Below are 13,872 nucleotides of genomic sequence, written 5' to 3'. Positions count from 1 at the left end.
AACAGGAAATTGAAGATAAGCTCAAAATATTTTTTTTTGCATACAAGGAGCATTAATTACCTCCTTTCAATAACTAGGATTTCATTTCTGTTTCTGCATCCAATGGGAGTCCCAAAATGCAGTTTTCTCTTTTCTCTAAATATAATTTGTTTCACATAAAAATATATAATATCAGTATGTAACAATGAAGTAATGTACTGGTTTTCCCTTTTATTGTTTTTTAAATATTTTATTTAAATCATAAATGCTAACTTTGAGATGTGATTTAAATGACAATGACAGCATCTGATCATTGTCACGCTTTATCAGAAGTTCTAACAGCTGAACAAATCTCTAAATTCTAAGTCTCTCTTTCAAGAATAACATTTGATGATTGTGAAAAAGACATTTTCTGTATTTAGGACCATTATCCAGCTTTGAGATCTCAGGGACCTTTGAAATATAACAACAATTACAACAACAAAAATCAGCTATAATAGAAAAAGAACAAAGAATATTCCTGAACAATTTTATTCCCCTGTCCTGGCTTCCTCCTTTTGGGAAAGGGTACCCAGTAAACATAAATAAACTAGCAGCAAAACTGCTCACGTGTCAAAATCCTAGGGTATATTTGGGTGAGGACAGAGATTCTATAGTTCTCCCTCAGAACTCTGACCCCAATCCAGAAATCAGCGGTTCCCACTACCACCCCTGAGCTGTGTAAAGGGCTCAGAGGCAGCTGTGCCTGGTCCTTAGGAGTGTAAATCAAGGAAGCTGTGATGGCTCCATAAAGGTTCCCTCACAACCAAACTTTCTTGGGAGCATATTAACACTGCTCCTTTCCCTTAAGGTAGTTCAACTGACCCAAATCCAGATCCCTAATCTTCAACTGACAGCTTGAAGAAAAGATTCACTATAAAGCAGAATTATTACTGACAGACTACTGATATTATTTAAATCTTTTTAAAAACAAGTAGGTTCACATGCATCTAATATTGTACAGAAAATGATTTGGTGATATGTTTACAAAATTGATAGAGGATTAGTAGACTATCAAAAGACCAGCCATTTTCTCTTCAGGGAAAATTACCACCCAACTGCAAACTAGATCCCACAAAATACTGAAACCTAGGGCAGGAAAAGAATTTACTTTTCCAAAGATGCTGTCATTCTTCTGTTTCTCTTCACCTTCTACTAGCTACATAAAAGAATATCTGAGGGAACTATCAAGTGAAGAATCCTCACAGGATAGAAGTCATCAGCATGGTGAGCTTCATTGTTTAGTCACTCAATTGTGTCTGACTCTTTGCGACCCCATGGACTGTAGGCCACCAGGCTCCTCTGTCCATGAGATTTTTCAGGCAAGAATACTGGAGTGGATTGCCATTTCCTTCTCCAGGGGATCTTCCTGACCCAAGGATTGAACCCACATCTCCTACAAGTCTGTATTGCAGGCAGATTCTTTACCACTGAGCCACCAGGGAAACCCATATGGTGAGCTTCACTGCTTGTTAAATTAAAGGAGCTAGAAGAATGTGGCAGAGTAAGGGGCAGGTGACTACCATTGCTAACTCCTAGAACCAAGGAACAGAGAGAAATAAAGCTCTCAAAGGAATGAGTGCTGTGTTGATTCTCTTCCCTCTCCTCTCCTCTGTTCATGATCAAGAATTAGCTTAAGTCATAAAGATATTACAATAAATATTTTCTCAGTAACCCCATCCTAGCATATTATCAACTGAAAGAATAATGAACAGAAAGTCAGCCAGGGAAAATACACACTGCTGTGGAAATCACTATCACTACAATTACAGTCATGGGAAAAGCAATTGGGAAGAAATCTCTTTAGTTAACAAGAAGATTGTCAAATGATGTGAACTAGCATAGGTACATATAAACCTGAAATCTATAGGCTCTTGTATCAAATATACCTCATCAATCTGATGTTCTGGTCCTGGAGAAGAGCTGAAAATTGTTGGGTAGGTGGCAGACAGTTCTTGGAGTTTTGTATCAATTTCAGCAAGCTGCTGATGCTGGGTGACTGCAAGTGTGTATCCTTCTCCCGGGACTAGCCAGCCACACTGATCTCCCTAAAAGGAAACAAGGGTCACCAGGTCATTCTCACACTACATTTTCCCCAAAATATACCTTTCAAACTGTCACATCAATGCTCCTCACAAAAACAAATAAAAATTTAAAATTAAAAAAAAACAGAATTAACTTGGGATAGTACAAGAAAAGAATTAAACAGTTTAAGGTTTCAATATCTGCCTACTCTGCATAAAGTATATTCTTACATTTTGCAGGGTTTTCCCACTATGGAATAAAATCTCTCAGACTCACCGTCTGAGTCTCATAACATCCATATTTCTCCACTCTGGAAAAGTGGTTTGTTGAATAGGAAGAAATCATGTTTACACTATAGTGGACATGTTATTTTCAAAATTTGTCCCTGAAAAGTAATTGAGTCTATAAACTCGGTTGTTTGGGTTTCAAGATCACAACTGGCCATTCAACCAACATTAGTTTCTCTTTTTTATTTTTAGTTTTGTAAATTAATTTTTATCAGAATATAGTTGCTTTATGATGTTGTATTGGTTTCTACTGTACAGCAAAATGAATATACGTACATGTTATGCATGTATGTTATGCATATCATGTTATGCATGAAATCCTTTGGATTTCCTTCCCATTCAGTTCACAACAGAGCATTAAGTAGAGTTCCTTGTGCTATATGGTATGTTCTCATTAGCTATCTATTTTATACATACTATCAGCAGTGTGTATGTGTCAATCTCAATTTTTGTTTCTTCACAGGTTAAAAGCCATTCATAATATTGCATTCAAAAATCCCCTACTAGTCATGGGTATACCTGTGGCTGATTCATGTTGATGTTTGGCAGCAAATAACAAAATTCTGTAAAGTAATTATCCTTCAATTAAAAAATAAATAAAATTTTTTTAAAAATCCCCTACTGCGGGGAGGCCTTATACTGGGCACTAGTGATTCAATATGAATCTCACACATTCCTGCCTTTAGGAGTTCTCAGTCCCTTGACAGCAAAAATTTTAACAAGATGTGAAAAGTATTGGTAAACCCAGGACTCCATGGGGATCAGGGAGGGTCAACTAGCCTCTCTGAATAGGAAAGAGCAAGGAGAAAAAGTGTTTGGAGAAGGCTTCCTAAAGGAAATAATCAATCTTAGTAACATCTGAGAGAAACAACACAATCAGCTGTGCACTTTAAAACTGGAGCTAGTGAAGGTGAGATGGGAGACAGAAAATCCAGGTAAGAAGCAAAAGCCATAATCTAAAAGAAAAGTGATGAGTGTCTGAACTTGGAATGTTTCCTAGGAATGAAGAACACAGAACCAATTCCAGAGATACTTAGGAAGCAGAATGTACAGAATCTGGAGATAATTTGATGGAAGAATGAGGGAGGAGTACAAATCAGGCATAAAAACCAAATTTCTGATTTTTATCAACTAGGGGGATAGTGGTCATATGGATCAAAATAAGGAATACCAGACACACAGTAGGTTTGAGGAGGCAAATGATGATAATGAATTCTGTCTGGGGCCTTTCAATATTCACAGATATCCCTAGGATATCCACAGATTATGTCAGGTAGTTAAATATGTTTATAGGAAGTTCAAGATAGAGCCTTGGAAAATAAGTATTTTGGACTCACCCATAATTCTATAGTGGTTCAAACCCTCAGAGCATGGGAATGGGTGAGGTCACAAAGAGAAGCATGAAGACAGAAGACCACTAAGAATAAAGGGGCAGATGGAGGGCAAGGAAACCTAAGAATTTCATGTCCTTTAGTTTCACGACTCTAATACCAGGGATCAATCCCTAAGTGGTAACCAGAAAAAGTACATGCAAAAACTTGTGCAGAAAGACTTAACATTTGTCTCTCCCTGGCCCCAGCATCCTATCTCCCTTCCTGCTTCAGTGACACTAATATTGCGTAAGCCTCTCTAGGGAACAGGTCCCCACCAGACACTGCTCCTCCCTACCCACTGGCATCAAGAAGGCCAGCAAATGAACTAGATTCAGTCAACTGGAAGTAAACACCCTGCCTGGACTTAAGACTCTTGAGGGAGAGAGAGATTCAAAGATGCCAGGAAGGTGGGGAAGAGATTAATGGTGACAGCAGCAGCAGTGAGGATCCCGTGTTGGGAGCAGTGAAGGCGGCAGCAGTGACCGTTAGCCTGGCTGTCTGGCGTCTGGTGGCTGCAGTGCAACCCTGAACCAGCCTGCTTCTGAGGAGTTTCCAGGGCCATTTTTCTGGCTACCTTGATTTCTGCCTGGTTTACAAACTTGGTCCTTCAAACTTTCCACTGTGCCTTTGAGCTACCCAAGTCTCCCCAAAAATTCATTTTCTCCCTTTTTTACCCAAAATTTGCCTCCATTTCTTGCAACCCAGAACACTGAATTTTTTGCCATGTTACTTATAATAAAGGATAATTGCAAAAAGTCTGAAAATAGGGAGAAAGTGAGATTATACTATATCCATATAAGATATACTATAGCAACAAACATTTAAAATACACTTGCAAGTTGGCATATGAAAATTACACATAATTATAAAAACATATCTAACTAGTCACAAATAAATTCTGATCTTTTTTCCTAAGTAAAAGTGATATAAATATTGTATGACCTAAAAGAGAAATAAGAATCTGACCAAAAAAAAAAAACCTATGGAATAAATGATTAAATATTGGTTAATAAATTTTAAATTCTTGTTTGAATGGAACTCTTTTTAAATGACACTGGAAGTAAAAAACTAAGTGCAGCAGAAATTTAAATGTTTCATGTTTTATACTGTTACAGAAGGAAATTGTGTGTTGTTGTTCAGTTGCTCACTCATGTCTGACTCTTTGCAACCCCATGGACTGCAGCACGCCAGGCTTCCCTGTCCTTCACCATCTCCCAAAGTTTGATCAAAGCTATGTGCATTGAGTTAGTGATGCCCTCCAGCCATTGCATCCTCTGTCATCCCCTTCTACTCCTGCCTTCAATCTTTCCCAGCATCAGGGTCTTTTCTAATGAGTCAGCTCTTCTCATTAGCTGACCAAAGTATTGCAGCTTCAGCTTCAGCATCAGTCCTTCCAATGAACATTCAGTTGATTTCCTTCGAGATTGACTGGTTTGACCTCTGTACTGCCCAAGGGGCCCTCAAGTCTTCTCCAGCACCACAGTTCAAAAACATCAATTCTTCAGCACTCAGCCTTTTTTATCGTCCAGTACTCACATCTGTACATGACTACTGGAAAAACCATAACTTTGACTAGATGGACCTTTGTCAGCAAAGTAATGTCTCTGCTTTTTTAATTTGCTGTCTAGGTTGGTCATAGTTTTTCTTTCAAGGAGCAAGCACCTTTTAATTTGATGGCTGCAGTCACCGTCCACAGTGATTTTAGAGCCCAAGAAAATAAAGTTTGTCACTGTTTCCATTGTTTCCCCATCTATTTGCCATGAAGTGATGGGACTGGATGCCATGATCTTCATTTTTTGAATACTGAGTCTTAAGCCAGCTTTTTCACTCTCCTCTTTCACCTTCATCAAGAGACTCTTTAGTTCCTCTTTGCTTTCTGCCTTAAGGGTGGTATCATCTGGGTATCTGTGGTTATTGATATTTCTCCTGGCAATCTTGATTCTAGCTTGTGCTTCATCCAGCCCAGCATTTCGAATGATGTACTCTGCAAACAAGTTAAATAAGCAGGGTGACGATATACAGCCTTGATGTACTCCTTTCCCAATGTGGAACCAGTCCATAGTTCCACATCTGGTTCTAACTGTTGTTTCTTGACCTGCATACAGGTGTGTAACATGTAGTAGGTGATGTACATATTTCTGCCTATACTTGCAACATGTAGGAATCTCACCTCCCTAAGACAGAACCGAGAAAATGCTCTTCACCACCTGCTTTACAGCTAGGATTCAGGCCAGTAATGAGGGTCTACAATCAGATTCACCCGCCTAATATTGATTCAGATGTGAGGAATTTAAGATCTGATACAAAACCCATTTTTCTGGGAAGGGTGATGGCAGAGGCTTCCGGCTTTGGGGAAAGTCATTAGTAGTTGTGAGCTCCCAACAGAGGGGAAAATCTTTAACAAATTCAAAGTATCCTAGACAAACTGAAGAGAACATTACATCCATGCAATGAAACATGCCACTATAAGCAACAACCGGCAGGCATGAGTTCCGAGGAATTCAAACATAATTATCATGTTAGTCATCCTCTTTATGTTGGATTTGTCAGAGGTGAAGGGGCAGAGCACTCCCAAAGGACATACAGACACTTGAAAGAATACAGCAAATTTGAAGCATGGCAAGAAATCTGGTACAGTTTCAGGAAACAATAGATAGGTCAGTCCCTTCCTCAAAGTGGCAGTCCCTTCCTGCCACATTCACATCTTCCTCTTCTGATCTCTGTTCCATCATGTGTCACCACCTATCTGGCTTCATAGAATCTCCATATAAAATGTCTATCTCCCACATCAAATAATAAAAAAGGACGCCTTCTCCTCAGAGGACTTGCAGAAAGAACTTTCAGCAAATATTAGTTTAAAAAACAATAATTGTAAAAATAGCAACAATCTCAAAAGAGGGCTGCACAAGCAAAGTAAGCAGAATAGAGCTGTTTGAAACTCAACTCGGAAAACTGTAAAATGAATGTAGATGAGCAAAATGACAAAAAGGATAAAGACTATGAAAAATACTTGAAGGCCTGGAGGAGAGATCCAGGAGATTCTATACCCATGTATGGGCTTGGTACATAGACTGACCTGGTCCCCTTTTCCAATCTCCTCCTTCTTTGCCTTCCTCTGCTAAAAAAAAAAAAAAAAAAACAGTGAAATCCTTGAATCCTCTGTCTTGACTGAACAGCTGTTTGAAATGAATGACTACGTGCAGTCTTAGCTTAGCCAGTGAGGTGCAGGTGGAAGTCATGGGGAGATCACAGCTTCCCAAATGAAAAGGCAAAGTTTTACAGGTATCTCTTTTACCCTTTCCTTTCCCCCCTTCTTACTGCCTGGAAAATTTACATATTATCTAGATATAGCAGTCATCTTGCACACTGAAAAACAAAAACACATTAAGACCATGAGTCAAGAAGATCAAAAGACACTAGCTACTTACACTTGGATTTCTTGTTACAGGAAAAAAAAAAAAAAAGTTTCTTATTTAAGTCATGGTCTATAAAGTTTTCTGTGACTTGCAGTTAATCCCACTCCCAATTGATGTCCCACTTTATAGGAAGCCCAAAAGGAAAGAAAAAGAGATGACAGAAGAGAAGAAATAACAGAAGATAATTTTCTGAAGAGATGAAAAAATTGAATCTTCAGGTAAAAAGTACCTACCTAGAAGGTGTCATCCAAGAACAAAAATGTTTTTAAAGATGCACACAAATAAGTTCTGATAAAATTGGTGAACTCAAAAATAAAGAGAAAAATCCAACAAGCTTCCAGAAAATCTAGAGCTACCATTTGAAGCTACCATTTGACGCCATCATTCAAGTGAGAGAAGAATTAATTTTCGAATATGCAAACACTCAAAAATTATCTACACACCATCATATTTAGGGGAATTCTTTTAATTCCAGAAAAATAACTCAGGAAAAATGATTTTGACCCCATGGACTGTAGCCCACTAGGCTCCTCTGTTCATGGGATTTTCCAGGCAAGAATATTGCAATGGGTTGCCATTTCCTCCTCCAGGGGATCTTCCTGACCCAGGGACTGAATTCACAACTCCTACATCTCCTGCATTGCAGCCGATTCTTTACCACTGAGCCATCAGAGAAACCCCAATAAATAATTAGTTAAGTTTAAATACACAGGTAATAAGGTGGTTTTAAAATTTGGCTACTGTTGAGAAAGATTCCTAAAATATAAGCAGCATATTATTTTTAAAAGAAAAACTTATAACATCCTGGAACTAAAATTCCAAGTGATTTCAATGCATTCTAGAGGAGAAGAAATGGGAGAAGAGGGAAATGAAAGCATACCAAAGATCCTGCCTTGTTAAGATGTAAGATTTTAGAAATTAATTATTGAAGAAACTATAGAAGGGAAAGCAGCCCACTGCCAACACTCTGATCCTAGTCCAGTGAGACCATTTTAGCTTTCTGTCCAGGAGAAACTAAGCTGAGAATATCTAACTTCCTAAAGTGACAGAACTGGGAAGGGACGGATCCTGCTTTCCAGCCAGTCTGCCAAAGCCAGCACTCAACCACTCTCCTAAACCACCTCCAGTCAAAGCCAGCACACTCAACCACTCTCCTAAACCACCTCCAGTCTCTGTAGATTCCATTTTCCATTTCTCCGGAACACAGTGTCAGTTGAGAATACATAACCTGGAGGAATATATATCAGCCTTTCTTGGAGTGGGAATTGCAGAGAATTGTTTTTTTATCTGAATTTCTAGCTTCTCTTGACAAATTGGAGGATCTAGGCAGCCCTGGGCGGGGATTTCTATGCAGCAGCAGCCACTGACTGGCATACTGGCCCAGATATTGCTGTACATGCACTGCTTTTTAGCCAGAGCTAAAACTGCCCTCTGAAACTACATGTCTTAGGCTGGGTTCCCTAGACCCAGAACCTTAGACAGAGATTCCTATTTAAGTGACTTAGTGGAAGAGTGCTTTCAGGATTAGGGGTGTGAGGAAAGCAGGCTAGGACAAGGGAGCAAAGCCAGACAAGGATGTTGTCTCAGCTGAAGCCTGACTGACCCCTGAGGAAGCTCTGGAGGACAAACTACAGCACACAGCTCATCCTATTTCAAGGTGAGGAAACAAAGGGACTGGGAGGGGTTGGGTGGGGGGGGGGGGGGCGAGTGTCATCCTGTCCTGGACTGGTCAGCTCCCATTTGGCCCAGGACAGTTCTCCAGAGAAGGAGTCACGGCAGGGGATGGTTGCACAGATGTGCTAGGTAAAGGGCTGCTGCAGGGTGTCAGCAGCAGTCGCCCTATCATCTCTGTTAAACACAGGGGAATAAAAATTAGATGACAGCGCTAAGAGTTTCAAGGAACACAGGACAATGTGTTTCTTTGTGGAAGGAAGAATAGGACTAGAAGTTTAGTATGCAAACAAGAGCAAATGCTGAGCCTGCACTACTTATGTGACCTGCCCAGGCCCTATAAGCACTCACATTCACACCCTGGATTCACTCCCCAGACTCAGCCTGTGCTTGCCCCAGACTCTTCAGGGAACTGAATGCCCAGCGTTACATGGACAGGAGCAAGGTGGTGGTCTTAAGGATTACTAAAGATTACACTGAAATTATGTGGAATCAGTTTAGGGATAATAAGAAATGTCCAAAATAAAAGGATCCAGAGAAACATATCTCTATGTCATCAATGAGCAAGCCCATCACATCACAGGCAGAGGGTATTATTGTGAAAGCCAATGTGTAGGTCACTCTTATAATGACATAAGAGAGTCAATAATGAATCAACAAGGGTAAATTGGAAAATTTTGATAAAAATAAATTCATAAAGCAGGATTTTTTAAGTTAAAAATATTGCCTCATAATTTGAAAAATTACTGCAATTTTTGCTATTTGATCAACAACATGATTTTAAAAATAAAAATTAAGACGTGTGGAGCCTGTAGAATATCAGAGTTTACTTACCTCAGAACTGGACAGCCCTGAATCAGTATCATCTAAGTCCTTTAAAAGTTCAACCAGCTTTTCCTTTTCTCTGTCAATCATAACCACTGGTTTTCCCGAATTTTTGGCCAACTATAGAATGTACCAAAAGAAAATATTAAATACTCAAAGCAACTCATAGTTCAGGAAAAATTAAAATGGAATCTGAGGCTTCTACAATACAGATTCACTAAGGTAAAGTTTGTTATATTAGGCATTTTTATTTGCTGGGTAATTTTATTTTATTCTAAATTTTGGTAGAGCTCCATTCTCTAAACAAAGATATTCAACCATCTCAACAAACACTTTATATAAAAAATAAAACATGGGCAGTTTGCAAACCTCTCTTTACATTAAATGTATCAAATGCAACATACTTGCTGAGACATTTGGGAGGAATCTTACAACTTTCTATGTGACATATATCCACTAAATGAAACTGCTTTTAAGTTTAAAGACTATCACATCAGGGGTTTAAATAAGATTCAGTTACTATTGATAAAAGGAAAAAGGAAAATCTATGGTGGAGCTGTTATCTGTGTCAGCAAGAACTTGGATATGGAGAAAACCCTACTGCTCTTGGAAATTTATACATTAAGTCAACAAACAATGAGACAATGCAAAAAGAGCAAGCTGGAAAAGGTTTCTTTCAGATCATAGGAACACGGAGCACATAAAAGTCAAGAGTCCCAGAGGCCAGTCCTGGCAGTGGCAGGCTGACCCATGAATCCAGTCTGCCTGGAAAAGACATGCTAATTGTGGAAAACATCAGGCTTGAGCTATGAAGAATTACTTAACTCTCTCCTCTTAAAACGTCACACTTATCAATGTAGCTTTCCAGTGACTTAACTGCCTGGGTGGCTTGCCATGAACCTTCTGTTCACCATACTTTCATTTCTTGCTATAAATTATTTCACATTCTGGTCAAATACAGGAGTCCCTGTGCCCTTGGTTAGTCTAGTCTGCCTTGAGGACAAACCAAGTCAGACTGCACGGCTTTTAAAACCAAGTTAAGCCTCTATATCAGTGAGCTAATCAAAGCAAGAGACAAGTAACAGGCTGCTCCAGGAACTGGGCTGGAGTTGGAGAGGAGGCAGGGCCAGTAGGCAGACAACCAGTTGACCTCTCCACCTCTGCCAAGAGCATTTTCCACTCAAATTTCTAAATGCACCAACTATAAAATCAGTTTCATTACTTTAAATAAAACCAATTTTACTAATATGCAATTCAAAATCTGGGAAACAGTGTATAAAACTATTATTTAAATAAATGTCTTTCAAACTGCAGGAACCAGATTCATTTCTGGGCAATGAAACAAATTATTAAGTTGCAGCTAGCAATTTTTAAGAGGGTAGGATGAGATAGAATAGGCTAGGATAGAGTAGAAAATAGTGAAATTAAGCATTGGTTCAAAAAATTTCTCTTACAGTTATATGCATTGCTTCAATTACATATACATGTATCATAGTCAAAAAAAAATTTAAAGACAATGAACATAGCTATCTCCATTTTTGCAACTCACTTGAGTCCCACATTCTGGCTTCTAAATTTCTAGGTACATACCTCAATGTTTCGCTTAATAAAATCCTGGCTGTGTTTACCCCTGAGCTCAATCTTTTCTGTATTTGAGAAAGGTTTATTTTCTGCTTTGATCATTGACTCACTTCTTTCCACATCATAGGTAAAATCTAATAATAAAAAAGTTCAAAATTTTTTCAGAATTATAATTGTCCATTATGCCAGAATTTATCTTAAGCATATATTGAAACATATAGGAAATAAACACACATAGAAAAGGTCCTAAATTTCAGATCAGAACTTAAGACACACAAACATTTATTCTTAAAAAGATAAATGTGCTACCACAATTTGCAATGAAGTTCTTATAAAACTTTGTTATTCATTATCATGTATCAAACTTCTTGCTGTTGATTCCTTTGGAATCATGGGAGATATGAAAAGAACTTCAAGTGATATACATGAAGGAGAAATTGCTGATGTCATGAGAATTTTAACATATATTTTATTTTAGTATTTATATAACATAAAACTTACTCTAAAGACTAGAATCATTCCCTACTACTCAATGATTCGCTGTTATCTTCTCAGAACAATAAACTTCTTGTTCAAACCTGTTTTTTAAGCCAAGTCGGGGCACAAGTGTCCTGGATGTCCCACATCCTATCTGCACAAACCCGTAAAGCCCATCTCAGTTTGTCAGTTTTTCTCAACCTTTGAAGAGCTTTGTATCAACGTCAGTTGTCCAGACCCTGAGTACTCAAGACTAGAGCAAGAAAAATACTTGTGGCCTCGTATCCCCTTTATAAAATATCTTGCTTTCACTGTAGTCACATTTAAAGCATTTTTTAAAAGACCATGTGAATCCTTCATTAAAGCTCTAAAAATATGCATAAAAATAGTCTTCCTAAATGACAAATAGAGTCCACCTTACAAAACAGGATAAACTGCCATATTAAAGTTCAACAGAAAAAAAAACACTAGCCAGTAGCTCAATGCCGACAAGGCTTACTTAAAAGCTATCTTTGTTTTATAAGAGAGGTAACCTCAATAAAAAGGATTAAGGGAGCTAGTCAACTGGTGTTTTTTTGGCTCATTATCAAAGAATCAGTACAAATTTAATAATTAAAGGATAAATTTGATAACACTAGTTGGAAAAACCAAGAAAAAGCGTGAGATCTCTGGATTTAATTTCTGTTCAGACTAAAATAAATTTGAGTAAAAAAAAAAAAACAAAGTTTTACTCAAATTTAAGTTACACATTTCTAGGGGAAAAAAAACCTATGCTTTATAACTGAGATTTCATTCTTTAATCAATCCGGTGTCTCAGATGGTAAAGAATCTGCTTGCAATGTGGGAGACCTAGGTTCGATCCCTGAATCAGGATGATCCCCTGGAGAAGGAAATGGCAACCCACTCCAGTATTCTTGCCTGGAAAACCACAATGACAGAGGAGCCTAGAGGCAGTCCAGTCATATAGGGGTCATATAGAGTTGGACACTACTGAGCAACTTACAAACACCAATAGTGAAAGTATGAGTTATTTTTTTGGTAAGTGGCCTTCCTAGATATAAAATACATAACTTTTTCCCAGAATCCAAGTTGTATATAGTCTTTTAAACTCAAATCTGAAGTTTATTCATTCAGCTGAAGTTTCATATTCTCTTAAACAACACATTAAAATAAACCAAATGCATCTTTGTCTATATTTATAATAGTTTCTTACACTTTTAATACATTGTAGGAAAAAATCTTAGATAGTCTGGTAGAAACTATCTGCCTAGAAATGTCCTCTTCTCCTCTCCATCCTGGGAGTGATCCAAGGTAGAGGTTGCCATGTCCCAGTAGTGACCCCAACTCTTGCTGGGTTGGATGAATTGGCTGGACAAAGGGTGGGCACCTAACCCAAGACAGATCAATTGGTCTCTTCTCTAGGATTATGGAACTGAATCACCCTCTCAATGACTAGTGAAAGGATATGATCTTAGGAATCAAAGAAGCTATCTACCAGGAGGATTCTTTCCATAAATTTTCTTTTTCACTTAAACTAGATTTACATTACTAACAGCCAGATTTAACTGTTTATTACACAAAATTTCAAATGTCTGAAAGAAAACTATAATGAACCCTCAACAACTAACTTCAATAATGATTAACTCATGACCAATCCTGTTTCATCTAGAACCTCACCTACTTCCCCTCACCACTGAATTAAATCACATCAAATCATTTCATCTGTGAATATTTGTATATATAGCTAGTATCTTCTTGTGACAATATATAAAATCACATACCTTGTTTGACATTCTGTATATGATTTTCATAGTCTTCTGGTGGAACTTGAGTGTGAAACACCGAGAAAAAGGTATCTTCATGCTTGTTACAAGAAGGATCTAGTGATTCAAAAATCATTTCTTCAGTATCATATGTTAACACATATATATGGAATCTAGAAAGACGGTACTGATGAATCTATTTGTAGGGCAGCAATGGAGATGCAGATATAGAGAACAGACTTATGGACATGGGGCAACAGGGGGTTGGGGGGAGAAGAAGGTGGGACAAATGGAGAGACTAGCATGGAAACATATACACTACCATATGTAAAATAGATAGCCAGTGGGAATTTGATATATGACTCAGGGAACTCAAACTGGGGCTCTGTAACAACCTAGAGGGGTGGGATGGGGTGGGAGGTCAGACGGAGGTTCA

At 38.2% G+C, this 13,872-nt stretch overlaps 1 protein-coding gene across 3 annotated transcripts in view; it reads right to left on the bottom strand.

Moving 5' to 3' along the window:
- The window catches only part of FSIP1 (fibrous sheath interacting protein 1), a 259,251-nt gene that overhangs the window by 184,797 nt on the left and 60,582 nt on the right, over nt 1-13,872 (bottom strand). For all 3 annotated transcript variants that reach the window (XM_043919251.1, XM_043919252.1, XM_043919253.1), the window contains exons 6-9: nt 13,455-13,553; nt 11,206-11,330; nt 9,625-9,735; nt 1,908-2,066 (exon numbers count right to left, since the gene is read on the bottom strand). In XM_043919251.1, coding sequence (XP_043775186.1) covers nt 1,908-2,066; nt 9,625-9,735; nt 11,206-11,330; nt 13,455-13,553 — 494 coding nt within the window. The remainder of the gene's footprint in view (nt 1-1,907; nt 2,067-9,624; nt 9,736-11,205; nt 11,331-13,454; nt 13,554-13,872) is intronic.

This window comes from Cervus elaphus, chromosome 12, assembly GCF_910594005.1.
Source record: "Cervus elaphus chromosome 12, mCerEla1.1, whole genome shotgun sequence".
NCBI lineage: Eukaryota > Metazoa > Chordata > Mammalia > Artiodactyla > Cervidae > Cervus > Cervus elaphus.
This window is presented reverse-complemented; position numbering and strand designations above follow the sequence as displayed.